General features: G+C 54.1%; 1 protein-coding gene across 3 annotated transcripts; it reads right to left on the bottom strand.

The window, feature by feature from the left end:
• Positions 1–634: 634 nt before the first annotated feature.
• On the bottom strand, positions 635–16,957 carry TRPV1 (transient receptor potential cation channel subfamily V member 1). 3 transcript variants are annotated; one of them, XM_041000644.1, is made up of 15 exons: positions 16,640–16,957; positions 15,815–15,990; positions 15,586–15,738; positions 15,064–15,204; positions 14,619–14,917; positions 13,796–13,975; positions 11,130–11,288; positions 9,625–9,720; positions 8,202–8,272; positions 7,479–7,644; positions 7,108–7,174; positions 4,913–5,235; positions 3,499–3,626; positions 2,921–3,036; positions 635–807 (listed from the first exon to the last, which is right to left on the bottom strand). In XM_041000644.1, the coding sequence occupies exons 1-15, from the start codon at positions 16,924–16,926 to the stop codon at positions 635–637; spliced, it is 2,535 nt and encodes an 844-aa protein (XP_040856578.1). In that variant the 5' UTR covers positions 16,927–16,957. The 3 variants fall into 3 exon arrangements, with proteins under 3 accessions (XP_040856578.1, XP_040856579.1, XP_040856580.1); XM_041000645.1 differs by having other exon boundaries at positions 13,826–13,975; positions 16,640–16,926; XM_041000646.1 differs by lacking the exon at positions 13,796–13,975 and having other exon boundaries at positions 16,640–16,926.
• Between the last annotated feature and the right edge of the window lie 7,685 nt (positions 16,958–24,642).

Raw genomic sequence — 24,642 nt, 5'->3', positions numbered from 1 at the left:
CAAGATGGAGGGGGTGGAAACAGGTAGCACTGCAGTAGGCAGGGCAATCGAAGATTACGGGGAAATTCTTGCCACATGGCCCTGGAAAGTGGTCCTGTTCTTTTTCTGAGCCGCTACAGTGCTAACGCCTGGGGGAGTCGAAGGCGTCTCACACACAAGGACAAAGCCACATTCTAATCTGCCAGAGCTGGGAGCAGGGCCAGCCTCCACCACCTTCGCTGGCAAGAAGATGCCATCCTCTGCCCAGCCCACCCTAGGCAGGGCCGACGTGGAGCACAAGCCAGAGAGGAAAGGCGACACATGGCTTTGTTCTCCCCGTATGCTTCACGGGCTCTGTTCACTGGCCCTGCCAGGAACACAAAGCCGAAGAAAGCCAGGCCCCTGCTGCCTAGATATTTGCCACTCCTGCCTTCTAGTAACATCAGCAGAAAAGATAAGTGTCAGGCCGCTTCCTGCTGGGACCTGAGTGGTTGGAGGCCTCACCCACACACTCTCTTCCTGGGCTGGCCTGAGGCAGTCTACAAGCACACTGGGGCAGGCAGGGAGCAGGCCAGGCCACAGGTAGCACTGTGGGTAGCCCATGGACCACACACAACCCCCACCACAAGGCATTGACAGCGCCTGTGGGGGGCCCTCATTTCTCTGCTGAAGCCACGGAGACCTTGAAGACCTCAGCATCCTCTGGCTTCAGGGGCCCCACGAAGGGCCTCAGGTGGACATCCTCAGGCGGGGCAGGGTGCCGATCTCGGGTACTGGTGTCCCTTAGGAGGGGAACCAGGGTGAAGTTCTTCCAGTTTCTCCCTGAAACTGAAGGAAAAAATCGTCACCAGGGCCTCAGAGATGGCCACACAACACTCACTCGCCACCCGCCCCAGGTAAACCAAGGCCCAGGCCCGTGGCCCTTGCTTACCAACCTGGATGGCTGCAACTCCTTCCTTCCGTCACCCCAGAGGACACATCCCCTTACTTGGGATGCTGTGAGAGCCCATTGCTTCCCTGCCAGGCCTCAGCTTCCCACCCCCAATCCTGACCCACATGGGAGGGACAAGGGTCCCCACAGCAGCAGCTGAGCTCTCAGGCGCTGATCCCAGCCGAAGGATCACTAGGATGGACAGCAATGGCAAAGAACCCGCAGTGACCCTGGGCCTGAACTCCCAGGAAGCCACTGACAGATGCCCAGTCACCACCCCTGTGGCCACCTCAGAGAAATCATGGTCGCGGGCATGCTGTGTGTGCTGGAGTCTCTGCTTGGAAATCCACCTTCAGCTCTCACCACCCAGACGGGGGCCATGATCCAGGCCCCTCTACTTTGAGAGGGCATGCCATATCAGTAACTGAATGGACAACAGAGCCAAAATTCAGTATTTTAAATGAAGGTAGTAGACAGTATTTTAAATGAGGGTAGCTGTAGTATATTATCTACCACACCCAATATAGCACTTAACGGGCTGGTGTTGTGGTACAGTGAACTAAGCTGCTGCCTGCAACACCAGCATCCCATATTGGAGCACTGATTTGAGATCCAGCTGCTCCGCTCTCCATCCAGCTCCCTGCCAATCCAGCTGCGGAAGATGCTTGGGTCCTGCCACCCACATGGGAGACCTGAATCAAGTTCCAGGCTCCTGCCTTCAGAATGGCCAAGCTCTGACCCGTGTGGCCATTAGAGGAATGAACCAGTGGATGGAAGATCTCGCTCTCTCTCCTCTCTTTGTAGCTCTGCCTTTCAAATAAATAAATAAATTGAAAGAAAAAGAGAAGAAGTAAGAAGTATTGGTGAGGGTGTAGGAAAATCCAGAGCCTCAAGTGCTGCTGGCAGGAATATAAAATAAGGCATCTCTTCGGGGAAACAGGTTGGCATTTCCGCAGAAAGTGAACTGTAGAATCACCGTGTGAACCCGCAGTCCTACTGCTACGTGTGCACCCCAAATCCTTGAAAGCGGAAAATCAGGCAACATCTAGTCTGTCCGCCTTCGTAAGATTTTTCACAATTGCCACAAAAGTAAGAACATCCACACGTCAATCAACAGACGGATAAGCAACACGGGGTGGATCCATACAGAGGAATACTGGATAGGATTCTCAAAGCATCTGTGGAAATGTGCATCATGAAAACACTAGGCATGGGTTTCAAAATCTTTCGCCCCTTATTGCATTTTCTGTGAAATGCCCATGTAATCAACCTGACATTACAGGCAGCTAGCTAGTGATTCCACCGATGTGAGATACATGGGACAGGCAAGTCCGTAGAGATGGTTACGCAACAGCATGAATGGAATCAATGCCACGGGGTTGCGCTCTTGAAAATGGTGAATGCCATGCAGCAGGTATTTTCCCACAAAGCTTTTAAGCTAAAAGTTGATTTGAACGAATCAGCGCTCAGTTGTCTGTTGTGGACTATGTTTGTTTCATTTTTGAAGCTGTTTAATACCATGTTCACTATGACATGGCGGCCACGGTGCTCCCTCTGGCTGTTATTTCCCTCAGGATTTTCTACTTCAAGTGTAAACTTTCCTCCCCCTCCTCACCCCTCGCCCGCACCTGCCCCATGTGTCCCCATTTAGGAAATGTCACAGGCACCTGTCCACACCTGCCCTGCCTCACACAGGTGTGATCACACACGTGGGGCATAAGGACCAGGACGGAGAAACTAGGGCAGCCCACGTGAAGCAGTGTCTGTCCGGGATGCTGGCCCAGCCACTTGCGTGGGTACCCCAAGCGGGCACTGCACAGGTCAGAGGGCCTAGAGCTGAAGGCAGCATGGATGGCTGACATTTGGGGCTGCAGCAGCACTGGGTCCTATGAGGGTGAGGCAGGCCTGTAAGCAGTGGATGACCCTCAAAGTGCCACCTGCCCAACACTAGGCCCCCCAGCCAAAAAAAGTCCCTCCTCCAAGGCACAGCACCTACCCCTCACACCTCACCTCTGCCTGACCGCAGGGAGAAGCTCAGGGTGCGCTTGACGCCTTCACAGTTGCCCGGGTCCTCGTTGATGATGCCTACGTTGGTGTTCCACGTGGTCCAGTTCACCTCATCCACCCTGCAAGGTGAGGGCACGGGCGCAGTCACACCTGGCTCCCCAGGCCAAATGGGGCCAGTCTTGAGAGCCCACATACCAGGACAGAGCTGAGGCTGGAGGGGTGAGGGAGGCGCAGGTGCAGAAAGAGGCTCTGCTTTCGAACATCCTAGCACTGAGGATATGTGCACTCTCTCATCTGACCCAAAGGCCAGGGAATTATAAATGTTGAGGTTCCTGCTTCTGTCCCCTGCTCCCCTTCTGGACACCTCCAGTTGTCCAGAAGTGAACATCTGGATCATGTCAGCTGAGGTCTAAAGCGGATCTGCTGTGCCCACAGCAGAAGCCCGAGGGTAGCAGTCGGAGAGTGCCTCATGCCCGTGATTGACCTCAGGAGGGCCTGAGAAGGATGGCCTGGCAGCCGCGCCAGTCTCCAGTGGGTCCCTCATGCCCACGCCTACAGCCTCGATTCCGGCGGACTGTTACCTGAAGCACCACCTGTAGTCGTCCTTGCCGTCGGGGGTGTAGCCCACCTGCAGCAGCTTGCCTGAGCGGAAGGCCTTCCTCATGCACTTCAGGAAGCTCTTCTCTGTGTCCAGGATGGTGATGGCTCTCTGTAAGAAGACCCAAAGACTCCAGGGGCTCACCCCCATGGCCCACCAACCTGTTCCACCTCCCAGCTGGACCTCCTGAGGCAAGGTCTGCTTCCATTGCCTGGCAACCCCATGGAAGGGGCTCAGCCTATCCACCCTCAGATTTGTCCACACACAGCTTGTGCCTGCCAGGTCTGTGCGGTGCAGCAGCCACAGGACTAACTGGGGATTCAGACCCCTCCCTGAGAAGTTCACCAGGGGGCAGTGGAGAGTCACACTTAAGCAGAAGGCACTATTCGCAACAGCCATGGTGGGAATCAAACAAAGCAACTGTCATCAGATAAACAGATAAGTGCAATCAGAACACCTTGCAACAAAGTGACTGGACCTGGAGGACACGCTGTCAGGTAAAATAAGGCAGACATGGAAAGAGCAAATACGACGTTCTTCCTCCTAAAACACAGAGTTCAATCTGAACACCGATTCGAACGGTGCTTCCTGGAGGCTGAGGAGGCTGGGGGTGGACACGGGAGTCAGGATCATGGCACCAGATTCGACTGAGGGAAGGGATGAGCTCCTACTGTCACACGGCATGGCCAGGTGACCACAGCTCACGAGATTTTAGGGGCAAACAGTAAAAAAAAAAAAGAAGTGCCAAGGCCCTAACATTGAAGCAAAGGTGAGGAAGGAGGAATATTGATGAACTTAATCTGACCAGCGCACATGTGCACGGGCACTGACATCGCCCACAGAGCCACCACACACACACAATCTTCGCTCATCAAAGACTGTAAGTGACAAAAGAAGAAACCACTTGGACTCATTCACTAGCTGAGTGGCTTGAACCCCTGCTGCCCCTCTCGCCTCAGTGTCTCCACCTAAAAATGGGGCAGTGACCAGGGCCACTCCCAAAAGTGGTTGTGAGGATTAAGCAAGACTCAGGTAAATTGCGGAGGGTAGCTGGGCCAGTACCTTCCTCGAGGAAGTTTTCTGAGGATCAACCGGGGAAACAGGTGCCGACCACCCGAGCTAGAAAGGGAGCCTTGTGAGCTGCTGCCAAGCCCGGGGTGCAGTGTTCACCCTAGACCAAATTCCTGGGGGGACCCTCCAGTTCCCCCACCAAGCACATACTACGCTGCAAACACCAGCTGGGCTCCTGTGACACCGTTCAGTGTGTCACCAAGGGAACCCGCACAGAGGACACTTGGCACACACTGCTGGCCCAGGGCCTCACCTCCTGCAGGGTCCCTGGGCCTCACTGTGTAAAGCAGCAGCCACTGCCCACAGGCTGCCCCAGCCCGGCCCACCTGCAGCTTCCAGATGTTCTTGCTCTCCTGTGCAATCTTGTTGACCGTCTCGCCCATGAGTGCAATGAGCATGTTGAGCAGGAGGATGTAGGTGAGAATCACATAGGCCAGCAGCAGGATGATGAAGACAGCCTTGAAGTCGTAGTTCTCGGTGAACTCCAGGTCACCCATGCCGATGGTGAACTTGAACAGCTCCAGACACGTGGAGTACAGGCTGTTGTAGGAGCTGTCCGGTGACCGGCAGCCAAACCCCCGCCACCTGTGCGAGGTGGACTCGGCCGAGGCGGAGCTGTTCTTGCCGTCCTCGATCAGTGTCACCACCGCTGTGGGCCGTGGGGAGGGACGGGGGCAGCTGAATGGCAGCTGAGACCTCAGACCCCCTGCCCTGCACTCCCACTCCAGGAGGGGTCTGCAGCCAGTATACTGCTCAGCCTCACAGACCGCTGTGTGAATTGCTCCCAGACACTGACATATTCTGGTCAGCCAACAGACCTTAGAGAAATTTTCTCAACCCTAGTAGTACAACGAAGTGGACGATGTCTCAGAACTTATCAAGACCCCTCAAGCAGCACCCTCAAAGCATTCTTCCCCCCATCAGGGTCTCTAAGGTGACATCACATGGCCATCTCCATCCCTGGGTGCAGACTGTAATAATAGGGGGGGGGGAAATGATAGGAGCAGAAAAGGGGGGGGGGAAGGGAGAATCCCTATACCTACAAAACTGTATCATGGAAAATAATCATTAAAATTTGGGGGGAAAAAAAAGGATCACCCATTCTTCAAAACTATCAGAATACTATCCTAAGATACTGCATCGTTATAAGAACTGTGTCATTATCACCATCTGTTGGGAAAACTATTAAGCAACATTCACAAATCCGTGTGTACAACATGACTGCAGCACATGTAAGTGACACATGTAAGAATCACCACAGGATAGGAACACGACTGGCAAGAAGGGGACAGAAACATGGTCTGCAGCCTCTGCTCCAAAATGACTTCTCAGTTACAGAGCAAGCCAGGTTAGCAACGGCAGCAGCAGCAGGACCGGCAAACGCCCACACGATGGAGTGCCGCAGGCACAGAGGGCTTCCCTGGACTTCTGCTCTCACACACATGCTGAATCTGACCAGGAGGAAACATCAGGCACACCCAGACAGGGAGGTGCTACACAAAACGCCAGGAAAGAGGGGCCAAGTTCCCCAAGAATAAAGGCAGCAAGAGAGGCCCAACAATGGAACAGAATATGTGGTCCCACGTCTGCACTTTCCATAAAGGACCAGCGAGCATCATTGATGAAACTCCTAATAAGGGTTGTTGACTAGCAAACACTACAGATCAATACTGCTTTCCTGATTTTGATAATCCTGTAGTGTTTAGGTGACAGACTGCTGTCATTTGCAGGAAATGCACACTGAAGTACTTAGCAAGTAAGGGCTGGTCATGGGTGCAACTTAACTCTCAGATGTTGAGCCTGGGATATACACATGTGTACAGCCATGTATGTGAGTGTGTGTGCATTAAAGGTGGTAAAACTTTGGAAACTCTGAATTTAAAAAAAAAAAAAAACAGAGAAGTCATTTATACCAATCCTGCAGTGCTCTTGTAAGTCTGGAATTAAGTCAAACTTAAAAGCTGAAGAAACTGGGTCCAGGGTGATGGCACAGCCAGCTAACCTTCCACCATAATGGCATTGGTTTGTGTCCAGGCTGCTGTACTTCCAATCCAACCTTCTATGTATGGCCTGGGAAAGCACCCAAAGTCCTTGGGCCCCTGCACCCAGGTTTAAGACCCAGAAGAAGTTTCTAGCTCCTGGCCTCAGATCCCCTCAGCTCTGGCCACTGTGGCCAGCTTGAGAAGTGAGCCAGCAGATGTAAGACCTTCTCTCTGTGTCTCATCTTCTCTCTATACCCAACCTTTCAAATAAAAATATTTTTTTTAAAGCTGAAAAAACTAAACCAACAACTCTACAACCGCACCTATTTTCTACTTCAAAAACTGCCAAAAACATCTTTGTGAATCTTGTTTCCAGGTTTCTCTTCGGTGTGTTCCGGGTCCGTGTGCTCTGCCACTTGCAAACCCCCCTATCCGTCCACCCCTGCTGCCTCCTCCTCTGCCTAGCCCCAGCAGAGTCCTCAGTAAGCAGAGCAGTGCAAGGGTCCTGCCTACCTGCCAGCCCTGATCAGGCCCATTACCTGTAGAGAAACCGAACAAGAACACGAGATAGACGAACATGAAACGACACAGGTCCCTCAGGATCATCTGCAGGAGAGAGCAGGTTCATCAGAGCCATGTGCAGGCTGGGAGGGGCCAAGGTCATGGCCAGGCCTGCATAAGACCAGGGCAGAGTCTGGGAGGACAGTGTTATTAGGAAGCCTAAACTCTGGCCGTGGGGATGGGATAGAGGGAGAAGGACTGGTAGGCAAAGAGAATAAATTTCCAGGACCCCCAGACCCCACACCTCGGTCAAAGCCAGGTTGTTTGATTCCTAGAGCTGTCCCCAGGCATCATGGACAAGATGACCAGAGTCTGGGCCAACAGCACCCCCGACACATGCTGAACCCACCTTCTCAATCATGACGGCGTAGATGCCCATCTGCTGGAAGCCACGGGTGTAGTAGAGCATGTTGATCCAGCCCAGGGCCAGGGAGAACACCATGGAAGCCACATATTCCTTGCGGTGGCTGAAGTACAGCACCACGGTGGCCAGCATGAACAGGGCCTGCACAAAGCTGGGCAGGAATCATGTCTGTGGGACACAGGGAGGACCGACAGCCCCACCTACAAAAGGCTCCCAGCTGCCGGGTCTGGCCTCGCAGCCCTTGGACTTTCCTGCTTCCTGGAGTCCGTGCATTCTTACTATGAGCAAGGTAGGCCCCCAAACTACCTGGGGTTGCAAAACTTTGCTCCGCTCTACATACAAAGTACAGATATAAATAGGGTGCAGACGCTGGGTACGCCACGTATCCTGTAGTGTACAACAGGATTATATCCTGAAAAACCCATCGGAAGTTGAAAACATTCTCAGTCAAAAATGCATTTCCTAGCCCGTGGAACCTGCCAGCTCAGCAGCGCCATCCACAGCCGAGCCTCAGCTGTGTATCCACTGCCTCTGTTCAGCTTTATAGAAGGGTACCAGCTATTTGGGCAGTGAACCAGGGGATGGAAGCTTTCTCTCTCACTCTCTCTTCTCCATCACTTTCAAATAAATAAATCTTTAAAAACAAACAGAAGAGCTGGTTGCTGTTGAGACCTGCCTAATGGAGCCTGAGTCCTCCACATCACTTACAAAAGCATCTCGCTGTAGCTGTCCACAAACAGGGCCTTCATGGACGGCCGCCTCTGCAGGAAATACTGGATCTGCAGATAAACAGACGGGGGTGGGGGAGGGCAAGAGCCCAGTGAGTGTCCACTGTCACAGCTCAATGGGGAGCGCCCAAAGTGCTCCCTAAACAGTGGCTTAAGTGCCCTGTCGCAGCACTGGCTGATGAAGAGGGGAACAGCAGGGGCCCTGCTAACATGGTGACACCATTTGACTCTACCATCTTTCCACATGCAGAGGGCAACTCCAGCAGCACCGAGAAGTAAAACCTGGGAGGAAAACCCTCAAAACATATTCAGCTGTTACAATGGGGTGATGTGATTGCGTGGGTTTTTTGTTTGTTTGTTTTTGTTCTTGTTTTACTGTCCTAGTGGGTGCTTTTTATTCCTCCTTAGTTTTCTCAAAGCAAGCCAACACAGTACAAATTCTGCTGAACTCTCACCAGATTGACCACTGGCCACTGGGAGGGCTGGGGCCTTGTGGGACAGCCCAGATTGCACCTGCTGCTTTGTGCTTTATTATAATGTAAATAGAGATGGCTGTTTCTGCAAAGATATAAGTCTGATGATATGGGACAAGTCCATAGACACGAGTCCTTCTGTTGTATTTAGGAGGGTAGAGCTTAAACCAAAAAGATTGGGGGTGAAAAACAAAAGTTATCGGGCCTGTCGTAGTGGCCTAGCGGCTAAAGTCCTCGCCTTGCATGTACCAAGATCCCATATGGGCGCCAGTTCATGTCCTGGCTATTCCACTTCCCATCCAGCTCCCTGCTTGTGGCCTGGGAAAGCAGTCGAGGATGGCCCAAAGCGTTGGGACCTTGCACCTGCATAGGAGACCCGGAGGAGGCTTCTGGCTCCTGGCTTCAGATCAGCACAGCTCCAGCCACTTAGGGAGCGGGCCAGTGGACAAAAGATCTTTCTGTTTCTCCTTCTCTCTGTAAATCTGACTTTCCAATAAAAATAGATAAATCTTAAAAAAAAAAAAAAAGGAAGTTATCTCAGAGTCTGTGTTTGGATCTCTCGGTGCACGCCTCAGCTGTTCCACTTCCCATCCAGCTCCCTGCTTTTATATTTGGAAAATCAGTGGGAGATGGCCCAAGTGCTTAGCTCCCTGCACTCATGCGGGAGAGCCCACCGCCCCTACTGTTGTGATTAATTTTTACACTGCATGGAGTGCCACGACTGTCTAACGGCAGTACTGACCTCCCTGGGCTCAGAGGGGTGCACTTGGCAAACAGCCCCCACCCCAGCGGTGAGTGCCTAAATGGCTCCCATCTCCCCACAAGTGTCTCTGGGCCCCTGGGGCAGGGCCACTGCCTGCATGGCAGATACACCAATGAGTCCTATGGCTTCCTATTTCCACGACTCACAGTGTGGGAAGGAATCCTTACCCCTCGGATAAAAAAGTAGACGCCCCCGGCTACAGACAGAATCTCACCAACAGCTCGGAAATAGTCTCCCGGGATGTTCTTCAGCTTATACGGAGGCTGTGAGACACAAAGAAGTCCGTGACTCTACCCGCTCTCTCACTCACTCATTCAACAGACATTTACCAGGTGCCAAGCCCTGTGACCCAGCCCTTCCCAGGCAGGCACTGAAGTACAGGGGATTAAGCTGCCATGTGGGCTGCCCACAGCCTCTATGGGAATCTGGCTATCCTGTGCTTCTGTTCCAGCTCCCTGCTAATTCACACTGGAGGCAGCTGATGATGGCTCAAACACTTGAGCTCCCTGCGATCTATGTAAGAGACCCAAATGGAGTTCCTGGCTCCTGGCCTCAGCCTGGCCCAGCTCTAGCCATTGCGGACAATTGGGGAGTGAATATTTTATATATATATAGTTGTTCAAATAAATAAATAACAAATCCAGTCACCTGCCTGAGGAAAGACACAAACACAATGTGTAATGGTGATGGTGACACCCACTAGATGCCCCTTTGTGGAGTCTGACTCCCCAGATGGCAGCTTCTGGGTGCCACACAGAGCCCCCGTGGGATGCTTGACTGTCTCCCAGGCAACGTCTGCATGCAGCACTCCAGAGAAGAGGGCAAAGTGGTCAAAGACGCTCAGAGACCCATGTGCTCAGCATCCTCCTGCTACCCCAGCCCACAGTGAGCACCTGGTCTCCCAGGAGGAACCAGGGCTTCCCAGGGATGTCAGACGGAAGGACTGTCCCCAAAACGTCTCCAGGAATAGGCCATGGGCTTTGGCCACAGTGATCTGAAGTGGGTTGACCATTGATGTCTCAGGAGCTCTCTGTCACCAGCTTGTCCCACTAATACAGTTCTCTTTTCCCCCTCAAAAACAGTCATCCATGGCAGACGCTGGTGCATGTAAATGAGATTTCATCTAACTGAGCTTTGAAACCAAACTGATAGGCATGGCACCCTGGAAGTGAAAGTGGCAAAGTAAGTGCCCTGAGAACTGAACAAGAAGGATTCAGTGTGAAAATGTGATGGAGGCCTTGGCTCCTAGAGGAGAGGACTTGATTGGTCCTAGCTCCTCTTCAGGCATAGCTCAGAGATTGGCCCAAAAGCCCAAACCCAAAGAATGAATAACAAGTAACTAACGGCCTGAGGGGAAGGACCAACAGGTGGCCACAAACTCAGGATTTAGCTGTCCACCCAGCCACCCTACAGATGCCCGGCCCCAGGGATTGGATTTCTAAGTCCTAACTCCTGCATCCTTCCTCAGAGTCCTCAGTGACCACACTCAGCACATCTGGGCCACAAAGTTAAAGAACTGAGGTCGAGAACAGAAAGAGGGCCGGGAAGAGGGGAGCCCAAAGACCCTACCACCTCTCCACAGAGCCCGGAAGGCAGCTAGGGGTATGACCTTGGGAGCCGTCCCACCCCAGCCCTGCCCGGTCTTTACGCCCCAGCCCACCCCCAGCCGCACCAGGCCATCCACGGGCCTGTAGTAGGCGGCCGTGGTGAAGATGATCATGTACAGGCAGTAGACAAAGAAATTGAAGTAGAAGATGCGCTTGACGAATCTGTCCCACTTGTCCTGCAGCAGCCGGTTCAGTGGCTCCACCAAGAGCATGTCATGGCGATTCTAAAGGCAGCAAAGAGAAGAGAGGCTAGCTCCTGCCCCCCAGCAGTGCCCCCCCAACTGCACCAGCCTGTTGCCCTCCAACCCAACCAAGGTCAGAACAGGTCTGGTCCAGAAACTGGTTCCAGTTCTTCGGGGGTTCACTGAGGAAGCTGCCCTCTGTGTCCCAAGGGTACCATGAATAGAGTGAAATTGGACAAGCCCTAAGCGCTCACTTAAGCGCCCACAGCATTGCCCAGCGGGTCTTCTCCCATTATCGCTCATAATTCATTCCCAGGAGCCTACGTCCTGATTATTCCCGGCATTGTGGAAAGAGGCTAGCTCAGGCAGAGTCCAGATGAGCCAAGGGAGGCAGGAAGGAGACACAGCACCCAGGCCTGGGTGCTTGCAGTGTTACTTTAGAAAGAGGGGACAGGTAAGAAGTGGCCTTTCAAAGCAGTGGCAGGATGAACAATTCAACAAGTGACATTGAGGTCTTCACTTCGGACCCAGCTCATTTAAATGCAATGCCTGACCCAGGCCCATACAAAAATCAGTTCTAGATCAATTAAAGTGCCACTCATAGAAACTTGCGAAGCAGCTGAAAAATGCAGAAGGATACCAACATGACAATCCTCCTAAGGCTTAAGAGATGGGCTGGTACCGTGGCATAGCAAGCTAAACCTCCACACCAGCACCCCATATCGGCACTGTAGTGAGCCCTGGTAGCTCCACTTCTGCTCCAGCTCCCTGCTAATGGTCTAAGAAGACAGTGAGAATGGCTCATCACCCATGTGGGAGACCCAGAAGAAATGTCTGTCTCCTGGCCTCACACCGGTCCAGCTCCAGTCTCTGAGGCCATCTGGGGAGTAAACCAGCAGATGGGAGTATCTCTCTGTCTCTCCTTCTCTCTGGGTAACTCTGCCTTTCAAATAAAAATAAAATAGATCTTTTTAGACATATGTAAGAAAGGCTAAAGTCACAGATGCTATAAAAGAACAAAAAGCTGAGGCCAGCATTGTGGCACAGCGAGTAAAGCCACGCTTGTCACATCAGAATCCCATATTGGAGTTCTCGTTTGTGTCCCAGCTGCTCTGCTTTCAATCCAGCTAGTTCCGTGCCAAAGCATCTGGGGAGCAGCAGATGGTGGCCCAAGTCCTTGGGTCCCTGCCATGCATGTAGGAGATCCGAATGGAGCGCCAGGCTCTTGGCTTTGGTCCGGATCAACTCCAGCCATGGTAGCCATTTGGAGAGTAAACCAGAGGACGGAAGATCTCCTTGCCTCTCCCTCTCTCTATCACTCTGCTGTTCAAACAAGTAAAATAACATTTTCTCTTAAAAAAAGAAAGAAAAGTGAATCAGTTTTACCCATCAAAATAAGACTGGGTCCTAAGCAGGTGATGCCAGCCCTTCTGTGGAACATGGCACAGCGATGATTTTATGGGCTAGCAGAAAATGACCTATAAGACATGCCACCAAGTGGCAAGCCTGGCTCTCCACTGCACAGGGCATGATGGTGATTGACGTGAAGAGAATCAAACTGCACGTTCTTGTATAGTTTAGATTGATAGCTGTTGCTGCCCAGGTCCTGTACTTCCATTTTTACAGGACAATAATCATCTTAAGGAAAACATTCAGTGGAATGCACGAGACAACGCAGCTGCTGGGCCTGGGCCATGGGCTTCTCATGTGATTTAAAACAAAGGCTGGGTCAGCATTGTGGCACAGCACGTCAAGCTACCACCTGTGATGCTGGTATCCCATATGCATGCCAGTTTGAGTCCCACCTGCCACACTTATTTTTTCCTCTAAGATTTATTTATTTTTATTGCAAAGTCAGTTATACAGAGAGAGGAGGAGAGACTGAGGAAGATCTTCTGTCCGATGATTCACTCCCCAAGTGACCACAATGGCCGGTACTATGCCGATCCGAAGCCAGGAGCCACGAACTTCCTCCTGGTCTCCCATGCGGGTGCAGGGTCCCAAGTCTTTGGGCCATCCGCGACTGCTTTCCCAGGCCACAAGCAGGGAGCTTGATGGGAAGTGGAACTGCTGGGTTTAGAACCAGTATCCATATGGGATCCCAGCACATTCAAGGCGAGGACTTTAGCTGCTAGGCCACGGCGCCAGGCCCCGTCCCACTTCTGAACAAGCTCCTTGCTAATGGCATGGGAAAAAACAGTGGAAGATGGCCCAAGTGTTTGGGCCCCTGCCATCTGCACGGGAGACCCAGATGGGGCTTGTGGTCCCTGGCTTTGACCTGGCCCAGCCCTGGCTGTTGCAGCTATCTGGAGGGCAAGACAGCAGGTGGAGAGTCTCCTTCTCTGTAATCTTGTCAAAACCTGGCTGCTGTTCCCAGGACCTGGGCTTCTGACAGGTTTCTACCACACGTGGTGACAGTCACCCTAAGGGAAACATTTGGTGGGAATGAATGAGCATGCGGGCTACAGAGCCCGGGCATTCCCTGGTGAGAGGCACAGCTCGACCAAGGGCAGGGCCTAGGGCCTGGGGTCCCCGCTTCGGTCACTCACAGGGGTCTCACTGCTACTGTAGGCGATCACCTCCAGCACTGAGTTCTTCTCACAAGTGTCAATGCAGGACAAGTCATAGAGTGAGGAGTGGACGGGCCCATAGGCCCACTCGGTGAACTTCCGGGACAGGTGTCGGCACTCGGGCTCCAGGATCTCCCGCTGCAGAATGTAGGCCAAGACCTGCCTCGGGGGGTGCAGGAGCCTGTCAGAGGCTGGCCAGGGGCCCCAAGCTTCCAGGCTGCTCAGAGCCCCCACCGACCCTTCAGCATCCTGGACCCCAGCCCCACATCACTGGGTCCCCACCTCTGCCTCATGCCTCCACCATGGCTTATTCTAGAAAAATCTCATGCCAGAAGAACAGAAAAAAACAGATACAAGAAATGAAACCAAATTCACACAGCCAGGTTCCACTATGCTAAGAGCAGAGGCTCCTACAGAGATGCCTTCCAGGATGCCCCCTGGCCTGAGAAGCCTCCACCCACCAGGGCCCAGCAATGCCTACCCCACCCTCCAACGGGCTTTCTACAGTGTCGCCCACAGGTCCCTGGTTTTGCTTAGGGCTGCCAAGCAGTCCCCTCAGGACTCCCCCATGGAAGACATCAAGACATCTCTCTCCCTAAGCTCAACCTGGTACCCACCATATCCCTTTATTAGTGACACTCAGGAATGTCCATGCCCTCGAGGGTGGGCACTGCCCACTGCTGGATTTCTCTGACTCATGCTTGCTGCCCCACAAGCTGGGGGGACAAGGAGCTGGGCATTGCATGCACAGTGACTGCAACGCGAGGCATACCCCACTGAGTGACCCGGCCAGCCGCCTTACCCCAATCTTTCCGCTCCCCGCGGCCAGGGCCAGTGGCGTCAGCCCTTTCTTGTTGGTGAGTTCCTCCAGCTTCAACGTGGGGTGCAGCTTGGCCCCCAGGATGAGGATCTCGTTATACATACTCGTCACGAACTTAGTATTGTCAGCCGTGTTGTCAGCTACCTCCACCAGGGCATGTAGCACTGTGTTGCCCACTGAGTCCCTGGCACTGATGTCCGCCGGCTGCCAGGAGTTCTGCAGCAGGAACTTGACGATGGCCAGCTGGTTGGTGCAAGCTGCCAGGGACAGGGGTAGCTCACCTGCAGCCAACACAGGGCTTGCGGTGACCTTGGGAATGAGGCAGGTGTCTCTGTCACCACCAGGCCTCCAACTCCCACCATCTCCGCCTCAACCTCCCCTTAACAAAAGTCAGAAAGTCCAGTGTTTGCCCTGTGGTTCCCCCTACCAAAGTAGAAGCCAGGCCGCCCCTTAGTCTTCTTGAAGAAGTCTCCATTGGCCGCAGCCTGCACGTCTGCTCCGTTCTCCACCAGTAGGGTCACCAGGGCCATGTTCCGCCTCTCAATGGCGATGTGCAATGCCGTCTGGCCTGCAGAGGGCACTTGCTATGGGCTTTGTAATCCCAGTGCCCAGGGACAGGTTGGAACTAAGCAGAAAGCACCTGATGACTGCCCACTACCAGAGCCCTCCCTATCTCACATCCCACCCCCCAGGCCAATGTTCCCCCTCTGCGGCCCAAGGGAAGTCCTGAGGCAGAAGTAGATGGGACACCAACTCAGCAGGGAACTCTTGGAGCCAAACGAGGAGACTGCGGGTACTCTCTAAACCGGGAAGAAGACAGAGAAGCAGGGATCACAGCCCAGGACCAGGGGCCACCAGGGGACAGAGAGGGAGGGCACCGGGGCAGTCAGGAGGCCCAGTCCTCTGGGTCCAGCTGTGCCAGTGGGCCTAGCTGAGCCGCGCCCCTCACCCTTGTAGTAGCTGTCGGTGTAGCTGGCATTGACGAAATCCTTCAGACTATCGGTCTGCCGGGCGATCTCTAGGAGCAGCGGGATAGTGTCGTTCTGCCCACCGTGCAGGTTGAGCATGGCTTTCAGCAGACAGGTCTTCCCAGTCTCCGGGTCTGAAAGACATAGAGGAAAGTGGGTGGGTGCGCAGGGACCCCTCCCAGGGCACCAGCAGCAGGTGCTTGCGGTCACCTTTGAACTCGCTGTCGGTGAGGCGCTTCTTGCTCCTCTGCAGGAAGCAGAGCAGGCTCTCCAGCTCCTGGCAGTTGTTCTGGGCCACGGCCTCGAAGATCCGCCTGCGGTCATACAGCTTGTGGGGCCTCTCGGCAGCACCACCACCAGCAGTGACCGAGTCCTGGGACAGCTGCCTGGAGACCCGACAACACCCTCGTCACATCCCCTGAGGCCTGCAGAGCTTGTCAAAGGGATGCAAGGCACACCCAAAGGGAGAAAACACAGAACACAAAAGCCAGCCCACGGCCTTGGCGGGCGTCCAGGAAACTGGTGTAAGAGGGGGCAGGGGAGGGGCTGGGCATATGCTCCCGTTTTGTCCCACCCTACCTGGAAAGTCATCACCTGTCTGCCTGCCTGGGAGTTGGGGCTCTGGAGGCCACAGCTTGGACCCGGCAGGAAGCAGGGGCTTGGCTGCCAAGTCCAAATGCAGCCCACACTGACCCCATTCTGTGTGCCAACCCCTGGCCTTGAACATTTAGACATGAAGCTCATGTGTCAGGGGCTAATGAGTGTTCCAGGTCTGGACACCTGGCAGTGACCTGGCAGCTGGGGTCAGCACACACACCCACATGGGCCACCACGTGTCCTATAAGGTCTCCTATGTGCAAGATACTGGGGCAGACCTCCTGCAATGGCCCCCTCCCCGCTGTCACCAGCTCCCCTAGTTTTATGACCTTTAGCCCAAGAACCAGACCACTCCAGGGACTCTCCATGACTGCGGTTACCACCAGCAGAGCCAGCTGGGCTCCTGGCAAGGAGAGCGGCTCCAAGCCACAGACTTACCTCGTACAGGTGGGGCCATCGCCAGACCTCTGGACAATGACCACAGAGCTGATGGTGATGGCCGGGCAGAGACCTAGCTCGCCTTCCTCATAGGAGCAATCCATAGGGGACGCCTCCTCAGAGTCACCCTTCCCAAAGAGCCGGCTGCGGCTCTTGGATGTGGAGAATATGTGGGGTTTGGCCAGAGGTGGCCTGGCACTCGACTCTCCCTCCAAGAGGTCCGGGCAGGTATCTTCTGGGAGAGGGTCCTCAGACCCCCCCAAGTCCAGGCTTGCCCCTTTCTTCATCCTTGCTGGGTCCTCCCTCAGTGGTCTGGTACACAACCTGTGGGCAGCACCAAGGCAGGGGTTTGCTCCCAGTTCCAGGAACATCCTGATCCCCACATGCCCTCCTTGCCAATGTGCCTAGGAAGCAGGACACCCCAAGGACCCAACCAGCTGCCAGCCTGGCCCCTAAGAGCTGAAGTTTGGGGGACTGTACCTCTCAGCCTAGGGACCCCAGGAATGAGCAGAGCTGCAGATGCACAAACTCCTGACATCCACCTGCAGGGATCCAGGCAGATGAGCCCCCAGTGCAGTCAGAGGACTCAGGGGTGACAGGGGAGGGGGGATGCCTGGGCTGGATGGATTCCTGTTCCTCTCTGGGCTCAGCCACCCCAACGGTAGAGTGGGGAGGGAAGAGTACAGGGAACAATAGGAACGGCTGTCACGGGCAGGCTGTGTCCAGGGAGGAGCAGGCTGATGAGGATGACTCAGCCCTGAAGAGCCGAGCGCACTGCATCCCCAGGACAGGGAGACACCCACTCTGCATGGCCCTCCCGTGCCAGGTGTGCACCTGCCACCAACCATGGGCACAGCTGCCTTTGCCATGCAACCTAGTGGCCAGACTGTCCCCTTGCATGCGTCTGTGTGTGGGGGGGGTGGTGTTCATTGTTGTGAACTTAGTAGGTCTCAAGCACCCTAGGCCTGCACTTCTGGGTATTCAGTGTAAGGAAGCTGTTGGGTCCTGTGGGCCCAAGCAGTCATAGAGGAGTGGGGAACAGGGCCAGAGCAGGAAGCTGCAGCCTGGTCTGGCACTGCCTGCCTCACACCCTAGTCTTGCTCATGCTTTTCCTTCACCTGCTGGACACACCCACTCCCAGGCACCCAGGGCTTCCCATGCACCCCAACCCAGGAGTCTTTGCACCTCCACATGGGTGTTTTAGCCTTCTCTCCCTGCGCACTCCCTACCAAGTCTCATGCCTCTGCCTCTCAGGATTCAGTACTATTGACACCCCCTCCATGAAGCCCTCCATTCCCTGCACTTGTCGTGCCCTCTCCCCACTGGAGCATGGCCTATTCTTGTCCGCCCTCTCCTCAAAGGTCCACCGTGTAGTTGAGAGTTTCTGTTGTATGTTTTAGCCTTTGTGTATTTTTATTTGAAAAGGAGAGACAGAAAGATGGATCTCCCAGTTGCTGGTTTGCTCCCCAAATGCTCACAAGAGCAGAATCCTGGAACTCCATCCAGGTCTCCCCTGTGGATGGCAAGAACCCAAGCACCTGCTCTCTCCCAGGATGCACATTAACAACAGGCTGGGATGGGAAGTGAAGGCGGGATTTGAATCTGTACACTCTGATCTGGAACACAGCTGTTACAAACAGCATCTTAACGGGTGCACCCAAGGCCTTCCCTGGTCTAATGACTTTTAGGAGTTGCTGCCTTATCTCCCACAAGCCTGGGAGCCCCTTCCTAGCCAGGGACCTTGCCTAAGGAGGGGGTGGTGAGATTGCAGAAACAACTGGATCTGCAAAACAGCCACAGAAAGTATGGGCAGCTTCTTTGGTCTCATACTTTCTAAGTGAAAGTTCAGGCTGTAAGAACCTAGAGTGCATGATGAGGGCAGGGCAGGGAATCGGCCTTGGCCCGATGCCCAAACCCACAAGGAAACAAACAAGGTGGCCTCACAACTCACAACTCCACCCCCTCCCCACCCAGGGCTGGCACAGACAGCCGACTTTTAGCCCACCTCCAGGAGCGCCTGTGGATCTGCTCTGGGGAGGCTGTAGTGTCTCAGATTCATCCGCTAGGTGGGCAGTCCACAGCAAGCAGCATCCCCAAACCCAGGGAGCCCCACTTCCTGCCGCTACCCCACTTGCTTATCCCATCGTGCATGTAGTCATCTGAGTTCTCCTATAAGCCTAGTCCCATGTCATGCTGGGAGCAGAGAAGAAGAGCCAGCCCCAATCTGCAGCAAGAGGCAGGTACTCGCCAGGGCAAGGGGACTCCAGGGGGATCAAGGAGCTGAGGACAGGCGAGGTGGCCTGGAAGGAGGCCAGTGTGGACTGGAGCTGGAAAAGAAGGCAGGACTCCCAGGGCATGGCTACTGAATGGGGAGGTGAGTGATACTGGATGGGAAAGGATTGAAGGCCAAGGGTCAGAAAGTGGACATGATTAGACAGACAGGAGGAAACCACAGGTAGCTGTAGAGGTGTGAGAACAGGTGTCCATCTGTGCTTCCAAAACATAACGTCTTGCAGGGGACTGGCCATAGCAAGGGGAGCCTGTGGTTACGCAAGGCTCAGAGGCTACAGAGCATAAAGGCAACAGAAACATCCTGGCAGGCGCACAGCACGAGCAGACACTGTTCTAAGTGTTTTACATGCATTCATTGGCCCTCACAACCTAGGAAAAGCTGTATGCTCTTTGCCTGGGATCGCCTATTTAGCCAGATAAAGAACCTGGATTTGCTCCCAGACAGCCTGCATCCAGGACATCTTTGGGATTCCACCACTACTCTGTAAGGCTTGGGGTTCCTGCCTAGCCCCTAAGTTCAGTCCCAGACCCCACACCAGAGCCTGGGGGTCAATTAGACCAGGAATTTCCACTCCAAGAGCCAAGGCAGGAGCCCCACATTTGGACCACCCTCCTGCTCCTACAAGTGCACACCCACAAAGCAAAGTAAGAATAAGATATAGGCCCTACCTGGCTTCCTCAAGAGCGTCTGTGGGACCTCTGGAATGAACCTGGCTGCAAAATCAAAGGCAAAATAACCCCAGATGGACAAGTTGCACTGAGTCCGGCAGGAGGGCGCCCGCACACAGAGTCCTCCGTGACTTTCATTTGGGGTTCTTAACTAGAGGCTTTGCTTCTGTCTCTGACCGGTCCCAGTGCAACTAAACCCAGTACAGAAGGAACAGCGTCACTGCATTAGCCAGCCAACCACACCACACACTTTGCACTTGGCTCCCTACTGGGAACCAAACAACCCTAGTGGCAGGGCTGTTCCGGGGCTAAGGATTAGCTCTGGGCTAAGGAGGAGAAGCAGGGACAGGACGGCAATCACAGCCTGGCCGCCATGAACCTTACAGCCACGCACCTGTCACCGCGGTGCACTTGACAGTGATGGAGAGAGTTCCCGTCAGGATTCAGGCAGACCCTGGCAGAGATGAGGGTTCTCATTTACTCCAAATTCACAAAGACTCAAGGGTGTCCAGAGAAAATGGCCTTTCCCACCCCCCAACCGGTTCAGCCTCTGGCTCATTGTTAACTCCATCGCCAGAGAGGACACCGCCCACCCTCTGGGAGAAGGCTGCCTATGCTCACCCCAATCCAATGAGACCTCTGGACTGTGCACTTCTGCTGTTCCCCTCCATTCTGCCCATGCAGGCCCTTGGGTGCCTTCTCCTCCCTTCCCTCAACTCAAACAGGCTAGGACCAGCCCTGCTCACCCTCATCCCTCCTGCAAGATAAGCAGCTCCAAGGGACAGTGCACAAAGAACACAGCCCAGGATGGGAGTATAGAACTCGGCTGTGCAGCCAAAGTGGCGACACCCCAGAAAACCGCCAGGTTGGGTAGCAGCTACAGCCTCTGCACCAGGGAGGGCTGCCGTGCAAAGAACGAGGAATATCGACTCTGCCTAGCAGGAACCACTGCTCTCACTCACCAGAGCTCACCACTCACCAGACCTAGTGCCTTCCAAGCTCACAGCTGCTGCCATGATCCCAGTTTAGAGATGTGTTCACTGAGGCTTGCCTGCCTGCTCAAGGTCTCATGACTGGAAGGTGGCAGGAATCAGCTCGTGGCAGCTACCGAGCCACCCACCCTAGCAGTAACCATCCGCTTTGGCTACCATGCATCAGAAGGGACTCACCAGTTAGGCACAGGCACGCCCCAGACCGCTGGGTGCTGGTGAGCTCGGAGGCAAGTGCTACTTGAAGGCAGGGCTGGACTGATGCCGAAGAAGCGAGGCCTCCCTGCCTGGGCGAGGGTCCCGTGCCCCTCCCTGGGCCGTGGCCGCTGGCACTGGCAGGAGTAGGCTGCGGGAGCCTCCAGCACTGAGCAAACATTTCCAGTGAAATGGTAACAGCTGCTGTTGCGGCGGCCGCGATTCCCAGAGGATCTCAAAGCTTTTCCCATCGTTTTTGCCCTTTTTCAGAAACCACTCAGACACTGCCCCTCCTCCAAGCCGTGCCAGGGCCGCACCGCACTCAGCAGACGCACAGCACACAGAGCCTAGCCCCAGCTCCCAGGGAGGGAGGGCACAACCTTGGCTCCAAAACACCCACCACTCCCACAGGTGCACTGTCAAACCCGGGTGCCTGAGCTACTTGGTTTTCCAGAACAAGTGGGCATGGGAGGGTCACATTAGCTATCTTGCTATTTAGGGAAATATGCAACCTTGAACCAGCCCCTGCCCGTCCCCCTTTTATGGCCAAACCTGGGACTGGGATTGGCCAGGACACCTCCGGGTCTGCCAAGACCCAACCTTTCTCACCTAGACCTCCCCAGAGAATCCCAAAATTCAGGAAGACATGAGTGTTCGTTTTTCTCACTTCATCCTAGATACTCAGAAAATAGAGAGAACCAGAGGACTAGATGCTCACCCAGAACCTGGTTGGCTGGCTGGGAGAAAATGGAACTTTCTGGGGGTACACACAGGCTGCGGCCACCAAGCCCCAGCAGCAACCAACCTTACAGCTATCAGGGAGAACACAAAAGGACTCCAGGGAGCCACAGGTCAGAGAACCAGAGATGAGCCGCCACATACCAGGAAGGCACGCGGTGGCCCTCTCTGGAGGCGCTGCACAACCTGCAAGTGGAGACAGCCCCTCAGTGCTGCGTGCCAGTGCCACAGGGCATCACCCACCCCCTGCGCTCCCAGGCCATAACCACAACCTGGAAGGAGAGCAGAGGCTGCCTGCCCGCTCCCCAACCCACACTCCCCATTTTATAGGTAAGGGGGCTGTGACACTGAGCACTTACACAGTGGCCCAGGGGCTGGGGTAACCATTAGGTCGATCCCACCACGCCACACCATGCCCGTTGTTGAGACATCTGTGTTACTCAGGCTATTTTGGCTTCAATGAACAAGAGCCTTAAAATTTACCTTAGTGTGATAAGACAGCTTACACAGAAAGCACCTTACTCACCATTTTTAGGGTGGCTCTGGCATGAAGCACTTCATATTGCTATACAGTCATCTCTAGAACTTTCCTCATTGTTCCAAACCAAAACTCTCCACCCATTAGACAACTGCCTGCATGCCAACTGCCCCCAACCTCCCTGCAGCCCCTAAACAACATTCTGTTCTGTCTGCACAAATTTCACTATTTCAAAATATATATATTTATTTTATGTGAAAGTCAGAATTTCAGACAGGGAGGAAGAGACAAGGAGACAGAGAGATCTTCTATCCATATAGTTTATTCTCCAAAGGGTAGGAATGCCAGAACTGGGCCAAACCAGGAGCCTGGAATTCCATCCACATCTCCCACATGGGTGGCAGGGATCCAAACATTTAGGGTGTCTTCCACTGCTTCTTCCAAGCAGGAGGCTGGATCAGAAGTGGAGCAGCCAGGGTTCAGACTGGCACCAATGGGGGACACTGGCATAGCAGGCAACAGCTTCACCACAGCATCATACCAGGCCTGTGAATTTAACTGCTTGGGGAACATTCTAGAATTAGAATCACACAACCTTGTCCTTTGAGGACTGGCTTATTCCTGTTGCATAGTGGCCTCAAGGCTCACCTGGAATCATTTTCCTTCTAATCAAGTGGGCAAGAGCAAGGTCCCCAAACCATTCCTTTCCCCTCCAAAGTGACGTGTGCCTCCAATGAAGCCGGGACATGTCTCCAAACTGCCCCTCCTGTTCACAGAGCCTTAGACACTAACAGGGTCCCCACAGCCTACAGGACTGTCATGTGGGCTCTCGGGCCTACAGGGGAGACCGTCCACTTCAGGCCCCCACCTCTTGGTCTCCTGACTACCTCTCCTCACCAGGCCCTCCGCCCTTTTCTCCTCTACCCAAGCCCCAGTCTGTGCTTCATTTCCTAATCAGAACTGTCCATGCCCAGCTCATGAATTTTGGGAAAGCCCACTGAGACGAGAGTGCCTACAAGGTGCCTTCCAAGCCAGCGACTTCTCCACCCAAGGGTCCACCCCAGCCCTGGCTCCCTGCACCTGCTGGAGAAGACCACAGACCCCTTCCCTGAGTGTGCCTTGAAAGGACCTCTTCCCTCCACATTCAGCTTGCCCTGAGCACTCCCTGCCTGCACAGGTCTCAGCATTTTTCTGGTCATCAAGTTCAGGGAGCTTTGCTGTCTCCCAGCTTCCCTTCTCAACTCTCTCTCTGTGGCCGAGGGTCCAAGGGCTCACCTCCAACCCACCTTCTACCTGGATCCCCGGTCTCTGTCTAGCTCCCCCATCACTGATCCACAGTCCTCAGTACCATCCTGGCTGGGCCTCTTGTCTCTCGGGGTCCCCCATGTACGAAGAGACCCCAGCCCGCCACCTCACACCTGAGTCCACAGTCCCATCTCCGTTCCCATTGTAGCTCAGCTTCTCCTGTTCTCATGATACAACCTCCTCCAGGCCACACTCACAGCACCTCCATCCACACTGTCCCCCTGCCCTTCTCCTCCCCAACCTGCTCACACCATCCACCCCATCACCCACTGGGGGCCAGGTGGGACTGCAGGTGCTGGGAAGTAAAAGCTATCTTTCAAATCCCTCTTCTCCCAACATCCTCCTCCAAAAGCCCTATCTCTCACCTCTTCTAGAGAGCTCCATCTGACCACTTCCTGTGGCAACAGATGCTAGGACCACCATGACCACAACATTAATGGTTGCACTGATAAAGTAGACCTAGCACAGTGCCTTGCCCAGAGTAGCATTGGCATGGCTTCATCTGAATGGCACCCGCACAGTGGTTTTACCAAGACTTGCGATAAAGCAGTGGCAGAGACAAGGCCTACAGGTTGAGCATGGTTGACATCAGTGTGGTCTCCTGGGCCATAAGGTAAGACATCCTAGTATAGGAGTCGGAGCCATGATTCATCAGGCTAGTCTTCCACTTTCAAGTGCATGCATCCCATATAGGTGCCAGTTCATGTCCCAGAGCTGTTCCACTTCCCATCCAGTTCCCTGCTTGTGGCCTGGGAAAGCAGTGGAGGATGGCCCAAAGCCTTGGGACCCTGCACCCACATGGGAGATCCTGACAAGGCTCCTGGCTTCGGATAAACTCAGCTCCAGCTGTTGCAACTGTTTGGGAAGCGAACCAGCAGATAGAAGGTCTTTCCCTCTCTGTCTCTCCTCTCTGCAAATCTGCCTTTCAAGCAAAAATAAACAAATCTTTTTTAAAAAAAACCCTGAATTTCTCCAATCCTTTAAAGCCCCTCGTCAGTACATCATGTCTTCATGAAGTCCTCTGGAGCAGAGCACTCCTAAACTTGTGTCTGGTGAGCTGCGAGGCTCAGTGCAGGAAGGCAGCTGGAGGTTCTGGCAGCAGGTGCTTGGGTCTGGTACTGATGTTGCTAATGGTGCCGCCTTCTCAATGTGACCACCAGGGGGCACGCTGACTTAAACTGAGCAAGAAGAGGTCAACATCCTGCCTCACCTACCCAGCTCCTCTAAGATGTGAGGGCAGGTCTCTGGCACAGCTAAAACCCAGCACATTCCCACATGCTAAAAATAAGCATCCCAGGAGGAGCTCTGCAATAACCCAGCGGTGTCAACCCTAACTC

The sequence above is a fragment of the Ochotona curzoniae genome, unplaced genomic scaffold, assembly GCF_017591425.1.
Source record: "Ochotona curzoniae isolate NIBS_2020 unplaced genomic scaffold, NIBS_Ocur_1.0 scaffold_2453, whole genome shotgun sequence".
NCBI classification, from domain to species: Eukaryota; Metazoa; Chordata; class Mammalia; order Lagomorpha; family Ochotonidae; genus Ochotona; species Ochotona curzoniae.
The sequence above is the reverse complement of the archived record's forward strand: the minus strand, read 5'-3'. Positions and strand labels throughout refer to the sequence as shown.